The sequence below is a fragment of the Rhinopithecus bieti genome, unplaced genomic scaffold, assembly GCF_001698545.2.
Source record: "Rhinopithecus bieti isolate Rb0 unplaced genomic scaffold, ASM169854v2 scaffold_2654, whole genome shotgun sequence".
NCBI lineage: Eukaryota > Metazoa > Chordata > Mammalia > Primates > Cercopithecidae > Rhinopithecus > Rhinopithecus bieti.
The window spans coordinates 3,003,195-3,023,423 of record NW_016804048.1 but is presented as its reverse complement, the minus strand read 5'-3'; the positions used below and the strand labels follow the sequence as shown (position 1 = coordinate 3,023,423).

At 55.6% G+C, this 20,229-nt stretch overlaps 1 protein-coding gene across 1 annotated transcript in view; it reads right to left on the bottom strand.

Annotated features, from left to right (window-relative positions):
- The window catches only part of CACNA2D4 (calcium voltage-gated channel auxiliary subunit alpha2delta 4), a 135,166-nt gene that overhangs the window by 12,647 nt on the left and 102,290 nt on the right, over positions 1-20,229 (bottom strand). Inside the window, exons 28-30 of the mRNA XM_017862418.1 lie at positions 7,504-7,565; positions 6,411-6,455; positions 6,145-6,207 (exon numbers count right to left, since the gene is read on the bottom strand). Coding sequence (XP_017717907.1) covers positions 6,145-6,207; positions 6,411-6,455; positions 7,504-7,565 — 170 coding nt within the window. The remainder of the gene's footprint in view (positions 1-6,144; positions 6,208-6,410; positions 6,456-7,503; positions 7,566-20,229) is intronic.

The window sequence follows — 20,229 nt, the reverse complement described above, 5'->3', positions numbered from 1 at the left end:
CCCCTCCATAAATAAATAGCTTGATTTTTCTAGGATTTGTCACTCTGGCGGAAAATATGCATTCTCCCCGTCTTCTTTAGTTAGGCACCCTGACTTTAATTATGGCAGCCATGTGCTCAGCGAAAAGACTCCATTTCCCAGTAGCCCTTGCGGCAGGACTGACCAATGGAATGTGAGCAGAGCCGCTGGGCGAGACTTCCGGGAAGCGTTCTCAAGGCCTCCTGCCCCATGCCCCATGCGCATCCTTGCCCTTGCACTCTGGGAAGTGGACTCGAAGGCAGGAGCCCCTCCAGCAATGCTGGGATCGTGCGGATGGGGACAGGCCGGGCCCAGGCTGCCTTCATCTATTCTGTTATGAGAGAATAAACCTTTAGTTGTTTAAGCCACTTCTCTTCTGGCAGCAGAACACAATTCCTGGCTGATAGTTTCTTTTGAAGTCTGTCAGGGCAAATCCCCGAGTCAGATAGAGTCCCTGAACCTGCAAAGCCAAGGTCCAAACGTCGACATGGGATGCCTTGTCGATTTAGGAGCCCCGGACCGTCCGCGGAGTGGCACCCAAAGCATAGCAGGATGCCAGGGCCTGACCGCCCCAGCTCCCCTTTTACGGGGGACTATTCACAAATAAGCAGTGGCCCATGGGCTGCCTGAACTCTGGGGCTGGGTCAGAAGGGTTGAGGACCCCCCTGCCCGGCCTTCAAGTCTGGAGGGAGGCCAGGGGGGAGGCGGGTCCTGTGAGCACTACCCAGAAGCCTGCAGGGGAAGCAGACGGGGGCAGAGGCAGGCGAGCAAGTGATGAGACATTGGGCAGTCCCTCCCAGGCCTGGACGAATTTGCAGGGCTGTGGGAGCCTGTGCCCAGAGAGAAGGGGTGCTCTTGACTCTGGTGACAGATGGAGTAAATGTCCCATGGCCTCCTTACCTGGGGACAGCCTCCGTTTCTTCTCTAAAGGTGCGAGCTCATCCTCCTAAGTGGTGTGAACACTCAAGTCTCTGTGTCTGGCTCGTGTGGGAATCGGTTTCCTTTTGTCTGCTCCTGGCTTGTGCAGCCTCTCCTGCCCTACGTCCCCCAGGCTGCAGTCTCTTAAGGAGTGTTTTGGACACTCAGGGGTGCCTGGGAGGGACGTGGAGGAGCGGGGTGGGGATGGGGCAGCACTGCACTCCCTGGAAAGCCACCTGAAGAGCCTGCCTCTGACCATGACAGGATGAATTTTATTCCTGGAGGGCCCAGTGGAGCAGGGCCATTTGGGATGCCAGGAAGGCAGAGGGAGCACCGCTGCCAGGGCATGTGGTGTCCCGGAAGATGGCCAAGGCAGGCTGCCCAGAGTGGAAAGGATGGGAACACGTGCCAGGCTGGGATAGTGACTTGAAGATGAGGAGCCTGGGCTGGGCGGGCTGCAGGGGGCAGGGTAGGTGAGAGGGATTCAGAGAAACAGGACCCAAGGCCCAAACAGGCATGCCTGACGCCCCTGATAGCAGAAAGGGACGCCCTGCTCTGAGGGCCTGCCCGGTTCCAGCTCACTGGGCTAGGGCGTGGAGGGAGGAGATCCAGGGAATCTCTCAGGGAAAGGTGCTGGGATGGAGCCTCAGATTCTCTAGGCTGCAGTTGCTGCCCCTTGGAGATCCACTTTGAAGCTCCCATGGGTGGGTGCTGTCAGGAGGCAAATGACAGGAATCAGAGTCCCCAGATTCAGGGTGACAGATCCACTGTAAATATGACAAAATCTTGTCATCCATAACTCTTTATTATAAGAATGAGCCCCGGCCTGGAAGAGAGGCCAAATGTCTAATCAGCAGGCCTGGAACACCACTGGCACCAGGAGAGAGCCAAGCAGCCAGTCCCTCGGGACCCTTGTGGTTTCCCCACTCACTGGCTATGGGGAGGAGGATGTGGAAGGACTTTGGGAAGAATCTTTGCATCTGTAGCTCAACAGGCTTCTCTCTCCAGGCCCCTGGGTGAACCCTAGCAGGGACAAGGAGTCGCTGGAAGCTTTGGACACATTTGCCCAGTCAGGAAAGCGACAGCAGCCAGCTAAAGTGCATCCAGCTCCACAGCAACCATGAGGCCTGGGGAGGGTTCTCAACCCATCACGTACCCAGTCACCTGGAGGGCCCCTTTGAGCAGACTGCTGGACCCCAGTCCCAAAGTGCCTGAGTCCCTAGGTCTGGTGGGGCCCTGGCAGATCTGCATCTCTGACAAGCTCCCAGATGCTGGGGCTTCCATCCTTCAGCGGCACTGGAGGCCTAGAGATGAGCAGGGAGGAGCAGTAAGGAGTGGATGAGTTAGGGGAGGCCAGACCCTGTGGCCCTCGATGGCGCTTGTGTGTTTGGGGAAGAGGGGCAGGTTTGGGTCGGTTGGTGGGAGTTGGTGGTAGGCAGACTCTAAAGTGGTTCACAATGATCCCGGCCTCCTGGGAGTCCTGCCCTTGTGTAAGCCCCTCCTCTTGAGTGTAGGTGGGACATAGTACCTTGTTTCTAGCAAACAGACTACGGTAAAAGTGATGGGGTGTCCCTTCTGAAATCAGGTTCCAAAAGACTGACTTCCACCTTGGCTTGCTCAGTTTGATGAAGGAAGCCGCCTGCTGTGAGCCGCCCAATAGGAGAGGATGCTTCTGCCTCGTAGCCCTGGAGAAACCGAATCCTGCCAAGGCAGGGCCGGATGCAGATCCTTCTCAGGCCAAGCCTGGAAATGACAGCAGCCCCGGGACCTTGATGCTGTAGCCTTGTGCAAGACCCTGAGCCAGCCGCACCCAGATCCCTTACCCACAGAAACTGCCAGATTTTAAGTCCTCTGGTTGTAAGCCACTCCTTTTGCGATAATTTGTTATGCAGCAATAGATAACTGCTACAGAGTTGTTAAATGAATACGTTTTTTCAAAAACAGCAAAAACAGATGGATGGACAGAGGGTCGGACAGTTGAACAAGTGGCATTAGCCCCAGACTTTCTACCGCCCTGTCTTCCACTCACCTCCCAGTCCAGCGCCTGCTACCTCCAGCCCTCACTCTCGGGCCAGTTCAGTTCTCCACACAGTTATCGAGTGTCTGCTGTGTGCCAGGCACCATGCCAGGTGGGGTCTCTGGCCTGCTGCCCTCCCATAACCCGACACAGTTCAGGCTGCATGGTCAGAGCTGTCCAGAGTGAGGAAAGAGGAAGCGAGCCCTGTCACAGTGTCTTGACTCCCAGGGCTTGACACTAGCCCAGAGCTTAACACAGGGTTGGGATTCCTGGGCCTTGCCTTTCAGGTCCTACAGGCATCGGTCCTAATTCCATGAGACTCAGCTGAGCGCAGCAAGTGAATGAACTCCGCCTTAAGCGGTGACAGAGTGACCTGGGTGGGGCTCAGGGCCAGGAGTGTCACCCAGGGGGCCGGGACTTGCAGCCTCGACACCCACCAGAGGAGGCCAGTCTAGCTGGGGTCATGAACTGTGCCCTGCAGATGCTCAGGTCCCATCAAGACCAGTGTTCTCCCAGCTCAGTTCCCCTTCCGAGAGGTCTTTTCTAGAATCTTCTTCCCCCTCTTCTTTGCTGCTCTTCAGTTGGCTTTCCGGGTTTGAATTCTGGCTTTTCTGTGGCTGTGAGTTTTTGGGTTAATGCCCTAACCTTGCAGGATCTCATTTTCCCATCCTGTGTAAAGTGAGACTAATAAGGTCCCAGCAGATGATGTAGGGGGCCTTCCTAACCTCTGGGGCCTCACCGTTGGGGAAGCAAGGGTGAGCCAAGCACGGCGGGAGTGGGGGCCCTGGTAGGAGCCTCTAGAAGGTCAGTTCCTGTTTCATTTCATGGAGGATTTGGGATGGCATATAAAACTACACACAGGGTAAAAAGGTAATAGAATCATTGAGAAAATGGGGGTGAATGAGTTAAGTAAACAAATGCATTATAAAATATAAATCTCTGAGTAACTGACTGCTACCACATCTAATCCAAACTTGTTCTCAGTGATTTTACAATCTGTGAAGACATGTGAGCAAATGTGGTCTGTACAGAAGAGGACCAAAGTGGCCCAGTGGGTTATGAGAGGGTCCCTCGAGGAGTTCCTATCTCGAGATGCCACATGCTTGCCAGCTTCTCTCAAGATTGGGGTGGTTCCCCTCCAGAGCTGGCTCCCTGCACGGTTGTCCGGCTGCCTCTGGAGCAGGGGCTGGCAACCATAGCCCGCAGGTCAAACCTGGCTCACTGTTAATTCGTGTGGGACCTTGATCTCAGACTGGCTTTTCCATGTTCAAGTGGTTGGGGGAAAAAAGTCAAAAGATTGATAACATCTCATGACACATGAAATTTATCTGAAATTCACATTTCAGTATTCAAAGGTTTTACTGGAGCAGTGCCATGTGCATTTGCTAACAGATCGCCCATGGCTGCTTTCTTGCTGCAGTAGCAGGGCTGAGTCTCATGAAGTTCAAAACCAAAATGTGCATTCTCCCCTTTAGGAAATGCTCGCCTACCCCTGCTCCAGAGCTCACTCTCAGGCTTGGCCATCCTCTCCCTCTGTCCTGCCACCTCCCATCCCAGTGTCCAGAATCCAAGCTCTCTCTGGGACGCCTTAGCCCATGCTCTCGCCCTTGAAAGCCAACACCACGGGAGGCCTGGGGACGTGGTCAGGCTCAGTTATCCAGGGCAAGAGGGGTCAGAGCACGAACGAGGGGGCATCAGGTAATCCCAGAGCCCCACACCAACCACTGGTTTCAACTCCTGTCATCACCGGCTTTCTCCCAGAACAATGGAAAAACACAAAGGCCCAGGCTCTGTCTGGGAAGGAGTGAAATGGCCAAAAGGGGGCATGAAAGGGAGAAGGGGGAAACCAGAGGCAGGTGCCCAGGTGGCCAGGATGAACAATTAGCTGAGTCCTGCAAAGCCCCGCCCCCACTCCCACCAAGAGGAAGTTGAATGAAACCGTCTTTGGCTTCTCTGCTCTTGTGGCTGAGAACTGCTGCTCGTTAAGTGGGTCATTTAAACACTACCCCAAGGAGTTAGATTTCATGACCCACTGGTGCCCCTTTGTCCTCACCTGTCCTCTTTCCCAAGTCTCCTTCCGACACCCCTGCTCCAGTTCCTGCCCTGTTCCGATGACTTCTTTGGATCGGAAGCCGCATCCCGGTCAGGCCAGACCACAGCCCTGAGATGCGCGCAGGTGGCCTTGACCACGACCTCTGCATCAGCCTCCATATCCCAGGTGGTGCGAGCCTTCAGCTGGGGCTGGCTTAGCCACTGTGTAGTCCAGCCCCCAGCGAGACACGGCGAGCGGAAGTCGCTTGCCCACATCACTTTTCTAATTAGTAGTGAAGCTCACACAGAACCAAATACTATGCCCCTTTCCCCGAGGCTCAGGCAGGAGGCCGGTCGGACGCTCTGCCTCGCGTCAAGGAAATGCGTCTGGTGAATAGATCTGGATTTGCTTCAGGTTGGAATGGGCTTCTTTTTCAGTCTAATTCCTGGCTAAAGGAATCATCCATTTTGAGGTCCCTTTTGGAGCCCAGCAAGTATAAATAGATTACTGTACTTTCTCTTTTTCCTGTCTGAGTACATGCTCCGTTCAGAGAGATGCCCACACCCAGCGGGGGCAGGGGAAGGTTAGGATGTGCAAGCCAGGCATTCAGGTGAGAAAGCATCACATCCATTCCCCACTTCTTCCCTGGCACACCGAAGGCTGGGCGTGGTGGGCGAGAGTATAATTTTCCATAAGGTCCAGACAGGACAAGAACGTGAAGTGGGGAAGACGCGTCTTCTGGGACCCTCGATGGTAGAAAGGCAGGAGGGGGTTGGGGGATGATCTGATGAGTGGGTGTGCTTGGATCCCTGGGGGGAGGCCCCGCGTGAGGCTGGGTCAGTGTGGCCAGGCAGGGCCCTGAGATGGGGTTACTGAGTGGCTCCTACCAGGGATGGGAGGAGGCCAGGCTAGTGACAGGTAAAATGAAGAAGTCATATTTTCTCTGACTCTCTGCGTTGAAAAGTGCTCCAAATTCTGCCATCTTTCTCTGTTGACTTTGGCTTTAAGAACACCGTGTTCTTCAGACCTTTCTGCTGAATTGGCCCTAAGCAGGGTTCCCTCCTGGGGCCGTGGGGCTCTCTTTGGCTGGAGTGGCTGCCCGATGTCTCCAGTCCTCCTGCTGCCCTCTCCCCCTCATTCTACATCCCCAGTGACTCACCTCATGGGACCTCTTGGAGATCAGAATGAACCCATTGTTGTCGATGACGAAGCAGTCCAGATCCTGGGCGGAAACCCAGAAGGGAGGTTACGCCAGGACCCTCGCCCACCCCGGTCCTCCGGCCTGTCCCCCAGCTCTGGAAGGCAGCATGGGAGCCTTCGCTGCAGGGAAGGAAGGGATCTGGGGGAGGGAAGCTGGCCCGCAAGCAGGACCGGGTGGAGGGCCATGGCTCCCACCTCCAGTTTCCTCACTCGAGCAGAACTTACACTGTCCTCACAGCTCTGTGTGCACGGCCCGTCCACAGTGCTGCACTGGAAGGAAGAGGAGAGACTGAATGTGGAGACCGCATGCATGTGTGTGGTAGAAATGGCGCGTGTAAGTGGGAGCACTGTGTGTGGGGTACGTTTGCAGTGTGTGTGCATGTGTGCATGGGGTGTGTATCTGTATGCAGAGGGCATGTGTGTGGGGTGTGGGGTGTGTGTCGTATGCGGAGAGCACATGTGTGAGGTGTGTGCATGTGTGTCTGTATGCGGAGGGTACATGCGTACGGTGTGTGTTAGCTCTGTGTGTGTGGCATGTGGCCTGTGGTGCTGCATGGTGCAGGCCCTGGCTGGTGGAGTGGCCCAGGTAGCCCTTTTAGAGGTGCAGGCCCTGCAGCCCCCGGGCCTCAATGCTGGTGTGGGGAGGGGGCTTTGTGGACTCTGCACTGGCTGTCCGGTGAGGCGGAGGGTGACCGCAGCCCCCTGCCCTCCATCCCTCCCCATTCATTCTTGGGCTCCTTGCACTTGCCCAAAGCCAGGCCACAGCAATGAGTGATGGGGGCCGAGGGGGTCGGCGTTGCAGGACACTGGGGCTGAGGGAGCTTGAGGGAGGTGATGGGGGCAGCTCAGAAGCCCAGAGGGACCTGAGGGCTCTGGGGAAGCAGAGGGGAAAGGAGCCAGTAGAACGGACAGGACCAGGCCAGGCAGAGCTGGGAGTTCTCGGCCGGAAACCGCTGTCATCTCTGGCATCTCTTGCCAGCCATCAGGGCCCGGACCCTGGACTTTGGAGAGTGGAGTGAGATGGCTCTCCTTCTGCAGGGGGGAGGCGAGCCAGTGACTTTGGGATGGCGAGAGGGGGTGACTCTGGGTCGTGCCCCCCAGCACTGGGCTGGGAGGGGCTGGGGACCAGCGCTGAGGCCCGGCCTGCAGGCTGGGGAGTGAGGGGCTGAGAAGCGGGAGGGGGCTGGGAGGGCATCCTGAGAGTCTCAAGGCTGTGGAGCATCCAAGGGGATGCGGAGGGTCTACACCCAGGGAAGCACGGTGAGTTCCCCACCTGACCTGGCCTGACATCACACCTACCTGCCGCGTTGACACCTACCTGCCGTGTTGCCGCCCAGAATTTGCGCTGGAGGAATTCCAGCTTCATTTGGACGCCCACGGCTACAGGGCAGGAAGAGAGAGGGGAAGGCCAGGGAAGAGACAGGGAGAGAAAAAAACAGAGTCGAGTTAAAGAGAGGAGGTGCTTCCGCCGGGATTGAGGAGAGAGACAGCAGCAGACGGCAGGACTGAGTCAGAGGGCAGAGTGCCACTGAGGTTCCTGGGGAGCGGGAGGGGTGGGGGAAGAAGAGAGACGGCAGCCCAGCAGCGATGAGGCTCCCGTTCCAGAGAACAATGAGAGCAGATTCATCCTAGATCTCTGGGAACTCAAGGCCGGTGGATGGGACAGCTCAGTCTCCCCTTTCCCGTAGATGGGAATATAGAGGCCAGAGAGACCCACCCTTTTGACCAAATCACATGACCAAGAGTGGCGCCCGGAGACTGGAATTCAGGGCCATTGCCCTAGCAACTCATGGGCTCCTTGGATCTGAACCTGGTGTAACCATTTCTTTCACACCCTCTGCCTGCTCAGGCTCTTCCCCGCTTTATAAGGAGGCTCTTTTCCAGCTCAAAGCCAGGATCGGATTTGTCCGGGGCTGCAGGCAGGTTCCAGGAAACTACAGGCACCACCAGCCGGCAAAGAGTTCTCTTTTGATGACTGCTTACAAGGGCCACCCTTGCCTTTCTGGTTCCCAAATAGGCTTGGAGAACCCAAACGAGTGCTTACATATCAAGAGAAATCTGGGACAAAGAGCTCCAGGAAAACTTGGGGCCAACGAATAGAAAGAAGAGGCAGGTTATATTGAAAAGAAGAAGAATTTCAAAACTAGGCCAGCTTCCTAGTGTCTGGTATAATAATATCAAAACTGCGCTGGGCGCTTAGAACGTGTCCGGCACCTCACATGCATGAGTGTATTGAATCCCACAGCAGGCCAGTCCTATTATTATTCTGACTTTCCAAGCTGAAGAAATGGTGGCTTTTCAGAGTCACATGGCTTGCCCAAGTCACCAGCTTGTTAATAACAGAAGCAGGACTGCAGCCTGGGCCTACCTATCCCTGAACCTGCCTCCTCTCGACCTGGACTGAGTCCTGGCGGTCGGGAAGGAGCGGCGGGCACAGGCAAGCCGCTCTCTACTCAGGCTCCAGTTTCCTCATCTGTGAAACGTGAGCAGATGTGTCTTCTTAGCCATTACGCTGTGTCCATCACAATCATTCCTACTTCTCCAGTACCCAGCTGGCGGGAGTTCCAATACGGCACAGAGATACAGAATTGTGTTTTCGTTTTTTCAATCTGGAATGATCTTAGAGAGATTTGATGGGTAAAATGAGAGCAGGGAAGGGTGACAGGCCAGAGGTCCAGCCCTGCGTTTTCCAGGGTTGTGATCTTTGAATTTTGTCTTCTCAGCTGCAAGATGAGTCACAGTTCTACTTCCCCTAGAAGGGCAGAAGGAGCATAAGATTGTTGAGGCTCAAGTGAGATAATGTGTGAGGCTGTCACTCCAGACTAGAGCCTTGGTTTTTAAATTTCAGCGTGCATCACAATCGCCTGGAAGGTTTGTTAGAACCCCACCCCCAGAGTTTCTCCTTCAGGGGCTCCAGGGTGGGCCTGAGAATTTCTGAAGTGTTCCCAGGGGTGGCCGATGCTGCTAGTACCGGCACCATATTTAGGGAACCCCTGTCCTAAGCCTTACCCACTGAACCTTCTAAGATGATGAAGATGGCCTACAGCTGTGCTGTCCTAAACAGTAGCCAGTAGCCATACGTGGCTACTGAGAACTCAGAGTGTGGCTAGCACGCCTGAGGACCTGCATTTTAAAACATTTTAATTTTAATTAACTTAAATTTAAATAGCCACGTATGGTTGTTGGCCACTGTTTTGGACAGTGTTATTCTGGAGCTAATCTGAGTTTGCAGATGAAGAAACCGAGGCCCTGAGAGGCCCCTCCCCTCCCTTGGAGTCTCCCGGCAATCCTGGGGTGGTACCCTGGCTGGCTGGCCTTCTTGAACAGGTCCTATGATATGGGAACATTTGAGTTCTTTGGGGGTGTCTTTGTTGCTCTGAGGTCCAGGTGGCTGGAAGGAGTGGGCTGGAAGGGGATGGGTAGACCCATTTGTTGGCTCATGACAAAGGTGAGAGCTGCAGACACAGTGCACAGCAGCAGGTGAGGTGTGCTCAGGGCCTAGCACGGTCATGCTCCTCCTCCTGCTCATGTGCCCCTCTAAGGTTGCAGGGACCCCTCAGTCTCTTCTCCTTCTTTTCCCTTATAATGCCACCCTAGATATTCATTTTAGACAGATTTCTTTCAGAAAAGGCTGAATGAAAGAGGATCATCAGAGTGAATCATGCCAGTGTTCAGAACGACCCACTCTTTGGGATGGAAGAGAGTTTCCTCCATCCTGCCCTTGGCCTCCGTGGTCAAAGAGGTCTCACATTGTTCCTAGAATGAGACTCTGCCTTTCCATTGGATGGCTCAGTGTCAAGTCGCATAGAATCATGAGATTTCTGAGCTGGAAGAAATTCTATGATTCTCACATGGGGAATCTGGAGAGGGTGGGGGTGTAGGTTTTGAGTTTCCTTGGGCAGAAATGGGGGGAGCAGGGCACAGAGCAGATTTTCCCCCACTTGGTTCCATTCCGAGCTCCTCCAAGGCAAGCTGTGCGTCTTGCCTTGGTGTCCTTTGCGAAATGTAGGGTATTGCAACCGCCTATTGGCATGTCCTCTGCCCTTGGGTCACAGAACGCTAATGAGTGTGTTTTACAATCCTCTTGTAAGATAAAAAAGTTCTCAAAGTCCCCACTAGACCCAAGAAGTCCAGCTGGCTTCACCTCTCACTTTGAACTTGCCATGTTCTTCCCCAAACCTGACCCTGCTTGAGACGTCTCCATTTCACAACACATTTTCTACCTGATTGCTATCATTTTCCCTCCTCCCATCTAAGGTCTGCACACCTTAGTGCCAACATTTTATAAATCTGTCCGCTTCCCTCCATCTCCACGGTTACCACCCTTGGCCAAGCCAACATTGCCCTCACTTGGATTAATGCAAGCACCCCCGAGCTGTCCACCGCTTTCCACCCCACCTCTCTCTAATCCATTCTCCACAAAGCCGCAAGAGTGATCTTTCTGAAGATCGAATCACACCACTCCCTGGCTTAAAACCCTCTAATGTCATCCCATTGCTCTTTTTCGTTTTGTTTTTTTGAGACGGTGTCTCACTCTGTCACCCAGGCTGGAGTGCAGTGGCATGATCTCAGCTCATTGCAACCTCTGCCTCCCGGGTTCAACTGTTTCTCCTGCCTCAGCTTCCCGGGTAGCTAGGATTACAGGTGCATGTGACACCATGCATAGCTAATTTTTGTATTTCTGGTAGAGATGGGGTTTCACCACGTTGGCCAGGCTGGTCTCAAACTCCTGACCTCAAGTGATCTACCCGCCTCAGTCTCCCAAAGTGCTGAACACTTCAGAAATTACAGGCGTGAGTCATCGCACCTGGCCCCCATTGATCTTAAAATCTAAACTTGTAAGATGGCCACATGAACTGGCCCTGCTGATTTCTCTCATTTCAACCAGAAACACTTCATCTCTCAAACATATTAAGCTCATTCTCACCCCAGGGCATTTGTACCAACTGTTTTCTCCTCCTGGAATGCTCTTCCCCTAGAATTTTACATGGCTGGCTCCTTCCCATGATCAGGTCTCAGCCCAACATCATCTCCTAGAGTGGCTGTCCCTGGCCTCCCGAGATAAAGCAGGTTCCCCCTCCGCCACCACCTTTCACTCTCTATCTCATTACTTGTTTAATTTTCTAAGTGACATGATTTGTTCATCTATTTGATTTCTCATTTATTGTCTGTCTGGGGCTAATACCAGGCAGGGGATTGAGTTTTGATGCCCAGCACCTAGAACCCGTTCCTATCACAGTGTGGCTCCATACATTGTTCTTGAGCTATGTAAGCTAATTCAATTTGAGCCAGCCACTTGACAGGGAAGCAGAATTCTAGCAGGTCTCACTGTCCCTTCCCTCCAAGCTTCAGGGGCCTTGCTGATCTCCTTCCTCTCCATTTTGCTGTGCCTTCTCACTGTCCCTGAACTTGAGATCCTGGAGCTTTAGCTGTGCTCTGGGTCCCTTGAAGACCTCGGAGGCAATCCACTGAGGAATGGGGATTTAAGTGAGACACGAAGAAGAACTTCCTTATGGCAAGAACTGTAGGATGTTGAAGACAAGATGTGGTATGGGGAGTAAAGGCGGTGAGGCACGGAAATATATTTACCAGTGAGTCAACAGTGTTCTGCGGTGCCCAGCTGCTTGCACCCTTTGGCTTGCATCATACTGAATCCTTCTATCAACTCCTGTCCCACAACCCAAGTTGTGCTTTTCCATTCCAGACACCCAGGGAACCGAGTCTTCTCCCCCAGGATCCCTGCTCTGCTCATTCAGGTGAGTGGCTACTTGTGGGAGGACTGCCCTTCCTCCCATCATCTCCTGCTAGCCAGCTGTGTGTAGGAGACAACACCTTATGATATTATGTTTGCAGACAAGCTCACACCTTTCGGTGAAGAGAAATTCAGGCCAAGGGCCTGAGGGAATGCAAGGCACTCGGCTTTTCCGGTTGCTTTCCTGGGAGTTATCAGGAAAACTTCCCTCATGCCTGTGCATGCTGGGCTCCTGTTTTAGACCCCGACGTTGGTCCCCAGGGGGTCTGTCGTGACCTGAAAGAGGAAGACAAATCTCAGACCCCTTCCTGCCCCAGCTGGCCTGAACCCCTTCCCTCCCTCCTGTCCTCCCTCTCCGGGCTGTCCCCTGCCTTCCCTCTCTGGCCTGCCTCTCCACATTGATTTCGTGCCTTCCTCCATGCAGCTTTCCTGTAAGATCTCAGCTCAGCTCCGCTGGCCGACAACATAACAAAGAGCCTCAATAAGGCCAGGCCGGCAAGCGGCTTATCAAGATGTACATCTTTGCTCTGCACGCAGACTGTCACCTTGGTGCTGCTGTGTCATCACAGATGGCAAAACCAAACAGCTGCACATGCACACACACATACATGCACACACAGACACACATGCATGCACACACACCTGCACATGCATGCACACCATACACATGCACACACGTACACACACATGCACACACATAGCATGCACATGAACATATGAGTTTGCACACTGTTGAGTGCTGTGGTGCCAGGAGTCAGAAGCTCCAGCTTTGCCCTCCCAGCCCTTGTATCTACTTCTCTTTCCTCCTCCTCTGTCTTGAAAACCTCACCGGGAGACTGTGTGTTGCACGGGATGGGGACTGTGGGGCATGAGAGGGATCATCTTTTGTAACACATGCTGCGGACCCGGCAGGTGCACAGTGAATACTTAGGTCACAGAAGGCCAGTGCCAGAAGGGAGACCAGAGATCTCAACCCATCTCCTCATTCTGCAGGGCAGGAATCCCAGCCAGCAAGGCCCAGGGCTGCTGAGTGAACTCACTAGCTAGCTAGTCACTGAGCAACAGAGTCTGGAGTCTGGGTCCCCTGATGCCCAGTCTTGAGCTCTTTCATGTCCTCCATTCCTCACTCAGTTGACACAAAGGTGCTGGGGCCTGAAGGACACGGAACAGGTGAGGCCGGTCCCTCTGCTTGAACAGCTCTGTGTCGGGAAGGAGATGAAGCAGACCACGGAAAGCCTCTGCACAATGTGAGGGTGGCCCAAAGAGAATACCAGAGATCAGAGGAGGAGCAGGGCCAGTCCTGTGCTATTCTGGGGAAACGTCGCCTTGCAGGTGACATTCTGGTTGAGATTTTAAGGAAGGGGGAAGCCACCTAAGGGCGGGAGAGCATTGCAGGCCCAGGGAAGGCCACGCTTTCAGGGAAGGCCACGCTTTCATGGAGATGGAGAAGCAGGAAGTGTGTTTATGGGGAGGTGGGAGCCTCCTTAGCTTGAAAGTGGGATGTGTGGGAGGCACCAACATGAGAGGTGAGAGGCAGGGGATTCCCCAGAGAGAAAAGACACTGCAGCTGAAGCCTTGTGCTGCCCGGGGGCCCAGCAGAACAGACGGAAAGGAGTGTGCAGGAGCATCCTTCTAGGGACATCCTGAGTCCAGGGGGTTCCTCTACCCCCACCCCAGTCCTGGTTATGAATCCTCCCAGGAAAGCAGGCAAAATGGAAGAGGGACATAGGACACGGTGATATATTGCTAGCACACTGCTTCATCTGTCTACAGGCAGTGGACGCAAAGGAAGGGGGATTTAGGGTTCGTGCTCCAGGCTGGGGGGGGGCCCTGGCTTCCTTCTAGGTTGGTCCCTGACTCACTTGGCCTTCAGATCAGCCACTTCCCATCTCTTAGGATATCAATTTTTCTGACTTGCTTTGTCCTGATTGGTTAAGAAAGAGGCCTCCAAGTTCTTGAATGACAGTCTCTTCCCTTCGCATGCCTGACCCATCACAGATAAGAGCAAGGAGCCCTGAGAAGCCAAGCTCGTCCCTGGCACTGAGAAAGGTCTGCAAGCAGCTGCTGCAGGCTGCCCTGTGCCCAAGCTCCCAGCTGCCAACTCTGGTATTCTGCTTCCTAAAGTAGTCCTGGCCTGGGGTGGTCAGACCCTGAGGCTCAGTGACCTCTGCATGACCATGTGATCCCTGGCTTTGTGGGGGCTCAGGGCCCTTTCCTGTAGGGCCATCTGGCACATGGACATCCCTGTGCACCCTTCTTTTGTATGACTGAGAGGAGGGTTCGGTTTTTCCTTCTCTCAGGCAGGATGGGAGACTCTGCCTCGCATGTCTCTAAAACAGGAGAAAGACCAGCTTCCCGGGGGGGCCTCAATGGGAACAAAAGGCAGCCGCTTGCTCAGTGTCTGCGCCTGTCCCTCTTTCCCAGATGGAAGGGAAGAGAGGAGAGAGGCACAGAAGACAGGTGCAGCCGGTGGGGGGGGTGGTGAGGGAGAGCCTGGAGGCGCAGGATGGAAGATGGAGGTGGTGGTGAAACAGCTTTCCTCCTCCCTGCGGTCGGCAGCGATTCATCCACAGGCGCCTTTTTCCACTGAAACGTGAGCGTGGCCAGGGTGAGCACTGCCCTCGCGGCCGAGCCACCTCTGTTGTGTGCCTGTGTGTGCTGCTGCCGCTGTCATCACAGATGCACCCCAGCTGTCACTCCCCGCTCTGCTCTGGCTCGTCGCTCGCGCACACGCGCGCTCTCCTCCCTCACCCCTTTCTTCCCTCTCTCCTCTCTCTCCCTCCATCCCTCTCTTTCCTTCTCAGTTTGTGACTGACCCAGCAGTCCCCTGCCTGCCGCCAGCATTCCACCTCCTGGTGCTGTGTGCTGCGTGCCAGCCCCTGCTCCCGCTGAGTGGAGACTCTGGCATCAGTGCCCACTGCGCTCTGCCTGCCGGTGGTGTCTGGATTTCTCTAGGAATCCCAGGAGGGTCTTACTGGAGGGTTGAGAGCCACCTGATTGAAGGCGTTTGCGGTCAGAGTAAAGACGGTGAGTGCCAAGTGACTGGTAGGAAGGAATGGAGGGTTGGTGGGGACGGGGGGTGGTCCGGGCATGTGAAGTGGGGACCGGCCATCTCTGCCCTGCAGGAATAGCTGCAGTTGCTTCCTACCCTGGGGCAATTGCTGGGGCCAAGAAGCAGCTCAGGCTCAGGCACCAGAGCATCCCAAAGGTGCACGACACCGGGAACTCTGAGCCCACAGCGCTGGGGACAAGAGCTGTGGATTCTGCTGGGAAGTGGGGAGGAGGGCAGCGCTGGCGCCAGATGACAGTCCCGGGTGGCAGAGAAACGGTCCCTGCAGCACGGAAGAAGCAGCCAAGAGCCTTGTGCTGTCGTTGTGCCCGGCTCTGCACAGACAGCCCCAAGAAACTCAGGGGTCATGGGAAGCAGGTGGGATGGCAGCCGGGTGCTGGGGACAGGGCCAGATCAGAGGAAGGCTTGGGGTGGAGGGTGGCAGGGTGGAGGGCCTGGGTGTCAGAGGCATGGGCACAGACCCAGGGCCTGGGCCTCCCCATAGCTTGCCTGCAGGTGACTGTCCTTGGACAAGGGTGTGGAGGAACCCTCCCCCAGATGAGCATCGGTCCACTTGGCTGTGCATGAAGCCTCCCTGGTGAGGGTGAGGCTGGGAGTGGGCAAGAGAGAGGAGTATTGCAGCCCTTCCCTGTTAGCCCAAGGGCAAGGCAGGAAAATCAGGCCTGCGAGAACCTGCTGGGGTGTCCCGCGGCTGTACACCCAACCGTTCATCTGCAAATGGGTCAGGGAGCCTTAGGGGGGGCTGTGCACTGAGCTTGGGTTGGGGGTACACAGCGGGGCCAGGCCTGCCTGGCTTCTTGACCCAGGCAGGGGCATGGACCCCCTGAGTAGAGCAGGACAGTCACTCCCAATCCCCCTGGCCCATTTGAACAGTGCTGGAGAGGGGAGCAGCCTGACCAGGAGTCAGAAGTTCATATTCCTACACCTCCCCGCAGGTCCGGGGCTGGCTTCCAGTTGGTGGCTCTGTCTCTCTCCTACCCCCAAGCTGTCCACATTTCTGGGGGGTGTTGGCACCTGGCTGTCAGGGCTACTTGGGCAGTGCCTCTTTGTGACTCAGATGACACCCCTGCAGCTTAGATAACTGCCTCAGGTGGGGGCGGGGAGGGAGTCAAGCACGTGGAGCTGAGGCGGGGGAAGTCCAGCTGGTAGGGAAACCCGACAGCAGCTTCCGAGCTGCCAAGAAGAGCCCAGCTCTTCCCACCCCCACCTCCCCACCGGCAGAAAGAAAGTCTCAGCACTGCCAAAAGAGGGAGACCAGGAAAGCCAGGCCCGTGGGGAGGGGGAAGGAGAGAGGCTGCTTAAGTTGCCGATCTGGTGTCTTTGGGGTTTGACGGAAGCTTGTCTGGGCCCAGGAGGAGCAAATCCTGCTCCCATTTCCCAGGCACCAGAGCCCAGGGGCCGCCTCTGGGCTGTTTTGGCCTCAGTGGGCAGTGTAGGAAGGAGGAGGGGACGGCGTGTATGTGATGGTTGGGGGTGTCTGGGAGCTCTGGGGATGGGCAGAGGAGGAAGGAGCCAGCATAGAGGCCGTCTGACCCTCTGGTCTTCCTCCTTCTTCCCCCAGCCAGGCTTCCCCTGCGCCCTGCCTGGGGACACCACCCTGAGCCCAGCCCCAGGGCCCAGTGGACACCTGAGCCTCCCTCATGTCAGGGAGCAGCTCCCATGAGGAGTCACTCAGGAGGCTTCTCTGCTGTGCTTCCCAGAGGGTCTGTTTGAGATGGGGAATATCTGACAAGAAAACGGGGGTGCAGGAGGCTGGGGGTGAGGATGGGGCATGTGTTTTAAAATGAACCAGGAGGGCATATGGCTGTTCCAAGTACAAATATAGAGATTGTAAAAACCTAGTTCCTTGCTGCCTGGGCAGTGTGTGTGATGGGGGTGATGGGCAGGAAAGAGATCGAGCATGTGTCCTAGCGGGCCTGGGTGCCCAGATGGGCAGCAGCAAGGGAAGCCCAGTCTAGACGGCCTCCCTGCGTCCTAGGCATATGGAATCTCGGGCTGTCTTTGGCCCAGGGCTCTGGCTGCCCACTCTCCGGGCTCCCTCTCAGCCTTCCTGGGGTTGGCGGAAGGGCACTGCCCCTGCAGGCCCAGGGCGTGGGCCCAGTGCTGGCTCTGCCTCTCTCTGGCCCTCTGCAGAGTGAAGGGGGTGGCTGAGTAGGCTGCCAATGGCCCTTTTACCCCTGAGTCCTGTGACTCTTCCATGCTGAGGGGTGTGGAGGCCTTGTCTTGAGTCAGGGACCCTTGACCAAGGGGAGATGCCAGGGGAGTGGGTGCACCTTAGGGCTAGCGTGACGGCCCAGGAGTCAGGAATTCAGAGGTGGAGGCCCGATGGGCATTATCTGGCTGCATGCCTTGGATGCTTGATGTGGAGGGATAGACATGAGCAGAAGCGTGAGAGGAAGGGCGCGGACACCAGGTCTGTGGTGAGTGTGCTGGAGGTTTCTAGCTAGAGTCTGAGACGAGATTAATTAACCTCCATCTGAGGAGAAATGGAAGGGGCAGGTGCATGGAGCGGTCCAGGCTCCTGCCGTCCCAACCTAGCTCTCTGCAGTGAGTGAGTGCGTGCCGGCTGTTCCATGCTCTGAGGGGCCGGGTGGGGCGCTAGCAGGGAGGCAGCTCCCACCCCCAGTCTCTAGGGGTGGCTGCAGCCCACTCAGCTCTGCACGTGGAACCCCCTGCTCCTACTGGGGCCTCTTGCTCCCCATGGCCTCCCCAGCCTTGACTCCCCACAGCAGAGCTCCGGCCTACTCCCCTCACCTCAGCACACAACCCCCAGCCAGAAAGGTTTCTAGAAAGCCCCCTCCACCCTCTGTAAGATCTGGGCCTCCCAGGACTTCAAGAAGGGAGGCTGGGAAGAGGAGAACTTGGCTTGCTTGCATCTCAGTCCAGCAAGTCACAAAGTCTGTTCCTTCATCAGGGCAGTGGGGACAAAAACAGCTGCCTTCTCAGCTCCAGCGAGAGTGGATCAGGCACTGCCGTGGACACTGCAGAGGGCTGTTCCGAGGAAAGGCGATGTCTTCCTTTCCTACCTGTGCCTTTCCTGCACAAGTAACCCCCACGTGTAAGCAGACAGACAACTGAGTTAGGAGCCAGAGAGCTCGGGCTCAGATCCATATGATTCCATTTGCCTAACTTTAGGCGAGTTAATTAATTTCTGTTGCCTCAGTTTCCTACATCTGCAAAATGATAGTAACAAGAACACGAACCCCAGAGAGTTGTTACAAGGATTAAGAAAACTACACAGGTTTGTGACTGTGGTAATTTTTTCTCCCCAGGTCCCAGTTAACCTCTCAGTGGGTCCTGGAGGCTCAGGGACAGGCCAGCACGGTCTCCTCGGTGACCGTTCGCCCTGCTGAGAAGTGCCCGGCCTCATAGCATAAAACTCGAATATGCATGAAAACCACCTGGGGATCTTGTTAAAATGCAGATTCTGACTCAGTCATTCTGGGTGGGACCTGAGCCTGCCTTCTTACAAGGCTCCCGAGCTAGACCAATGCTGCTGATCCATGGACCGCACTTTGAGTTGCAATGGGCTACACTCAAAGGCCCGTGTTTCTGGCCCTCCAGAGTTCCTCATTGGACTGCTTTGAGCTCCTCAGCCTCATTCTCCCATCCTGGCTCTCTCTGGAAGGGAGGCCAGGGATTCTATGGAGGCCTAGCCCCTCATCTTTGGTCTCCCTGTCTCTAGGACTGGGTCAGGAGCAGGCCCAGCATCCAGAGTGGATGAGGCCATGGGACTTGGAGACAGGAGATCTCGCTGTCCGCCATGCTGCACCCTGGGTAGGGACTTCCCTCCCAGACTGTGAATTTATTTCAGCAGCTGTCAGCGCCTGCCGCAGCAGCTGCTCTCCCAGCTTCCCAATGTAGGTCACCCCCTTTCCTTAAGGAGGCTCCACTTTTCTGGGGGTGGGAAGGGGCCCTTTGGATGGAGGTGTTGGTAGGCAGAGGCTCAGGAACTAGGGAGTGCTGGCTGCAGCCCCACCTCTCCCTAGGAGTCCTTCTGTGACGCCACACGCGTATGACTGGTGTCCTCTGTGAGCTGCGCTGTTTTTCTCGCTCTTGGGAAGGTCCTGGTGTCCAGGAGGAAGCCCAAGGGACCCAGGAAAGCAGGATTTGCTGCTCAGAGAGCAAGGGGCATATTCGCATGGACCTGCGGGCCCTGTTTGCATCACATTTCTCTAGACAATACCAGGATCAACAGTGTCCTGCCACCTTGCAAGACAACACCTGTGCGTCTGCATGGTGGGGACTTGACTGGCTTGTGCAGGTGACATCCCATTCGAGGCTGGAGATGGGACCTCCAGACCTGCACAAGAAGCCACCTTCGCCAGCCTGTTTGCTGGTTAACCCCTGGGCTCACAGTGTGGGAGACACTGAGGGACAGGAAAGGGTGGGGTGGGAGGCAAAACAGGAGCCTACCAGGGGAGGCAGAAGCCTCAGGTGGAAACTGGCCTGAGCTAGGGTGGGAGGGCTTCTCCACTATCTATCTGCCTGCAGCAAGCCGGAAGGAGTGGGAGCAGATGCCTGGATGGGGCATCCAGCCTCAACATGGGCCTTGAGCATAGGAAGTATCTCATGGGTTAGGGGCTGCCCTGCAGTGGTTCTCTCTAGACCTTAGCTCCAGGCTGGAGGTGGCTTCCACGTATGTCTGCTGGGGGCACTTGGGAACTTATAGGCATCTCATTCGGTTGCCTGAGTGTTGGCATTTGAGAAGTGCTGGAGTGCTGCCAGCAAGGTGCGTGTGCATGTGTGCAGGGATGTGGGCCCATGTATGTTAGCACATGCCTAGCTGCACAGCTCTCTGTGGGTGTGTGTGCATCCGTGCTGTGTACAGAGCTCCAAGCACATGTCTGGGAGGCCTGTGTGTGTGCCTTGCTCTGTGCACACATAAGTATCTCCCTGAAAGGGCCACTGCCCGGTGACAGTCGCCAGGGAGTGATGGGCAGCCTGGTTCCGAAACCTGCAATCCAGTCCCTTATTTACCGTGTGACCTGGGGCAAGTGATCATCATCTCTATGCCTTGGGTGGCCGTGGACTGTGAGCTCTCGATATGGGCATTCTTGATTGAGTAAGAGAGATTGTGCTGAAGGTCAGGGCTTGAGGGACAGACAGCGTGGACGCTGCTGTTTGAAGGCAGGTCTGCGAGGGCCATAGGTGTGGGGCAGAAATACATAGACTCCACAGGCCCGGGGTGCTCAGGAACGAGAAATAACCTCACATGTGAG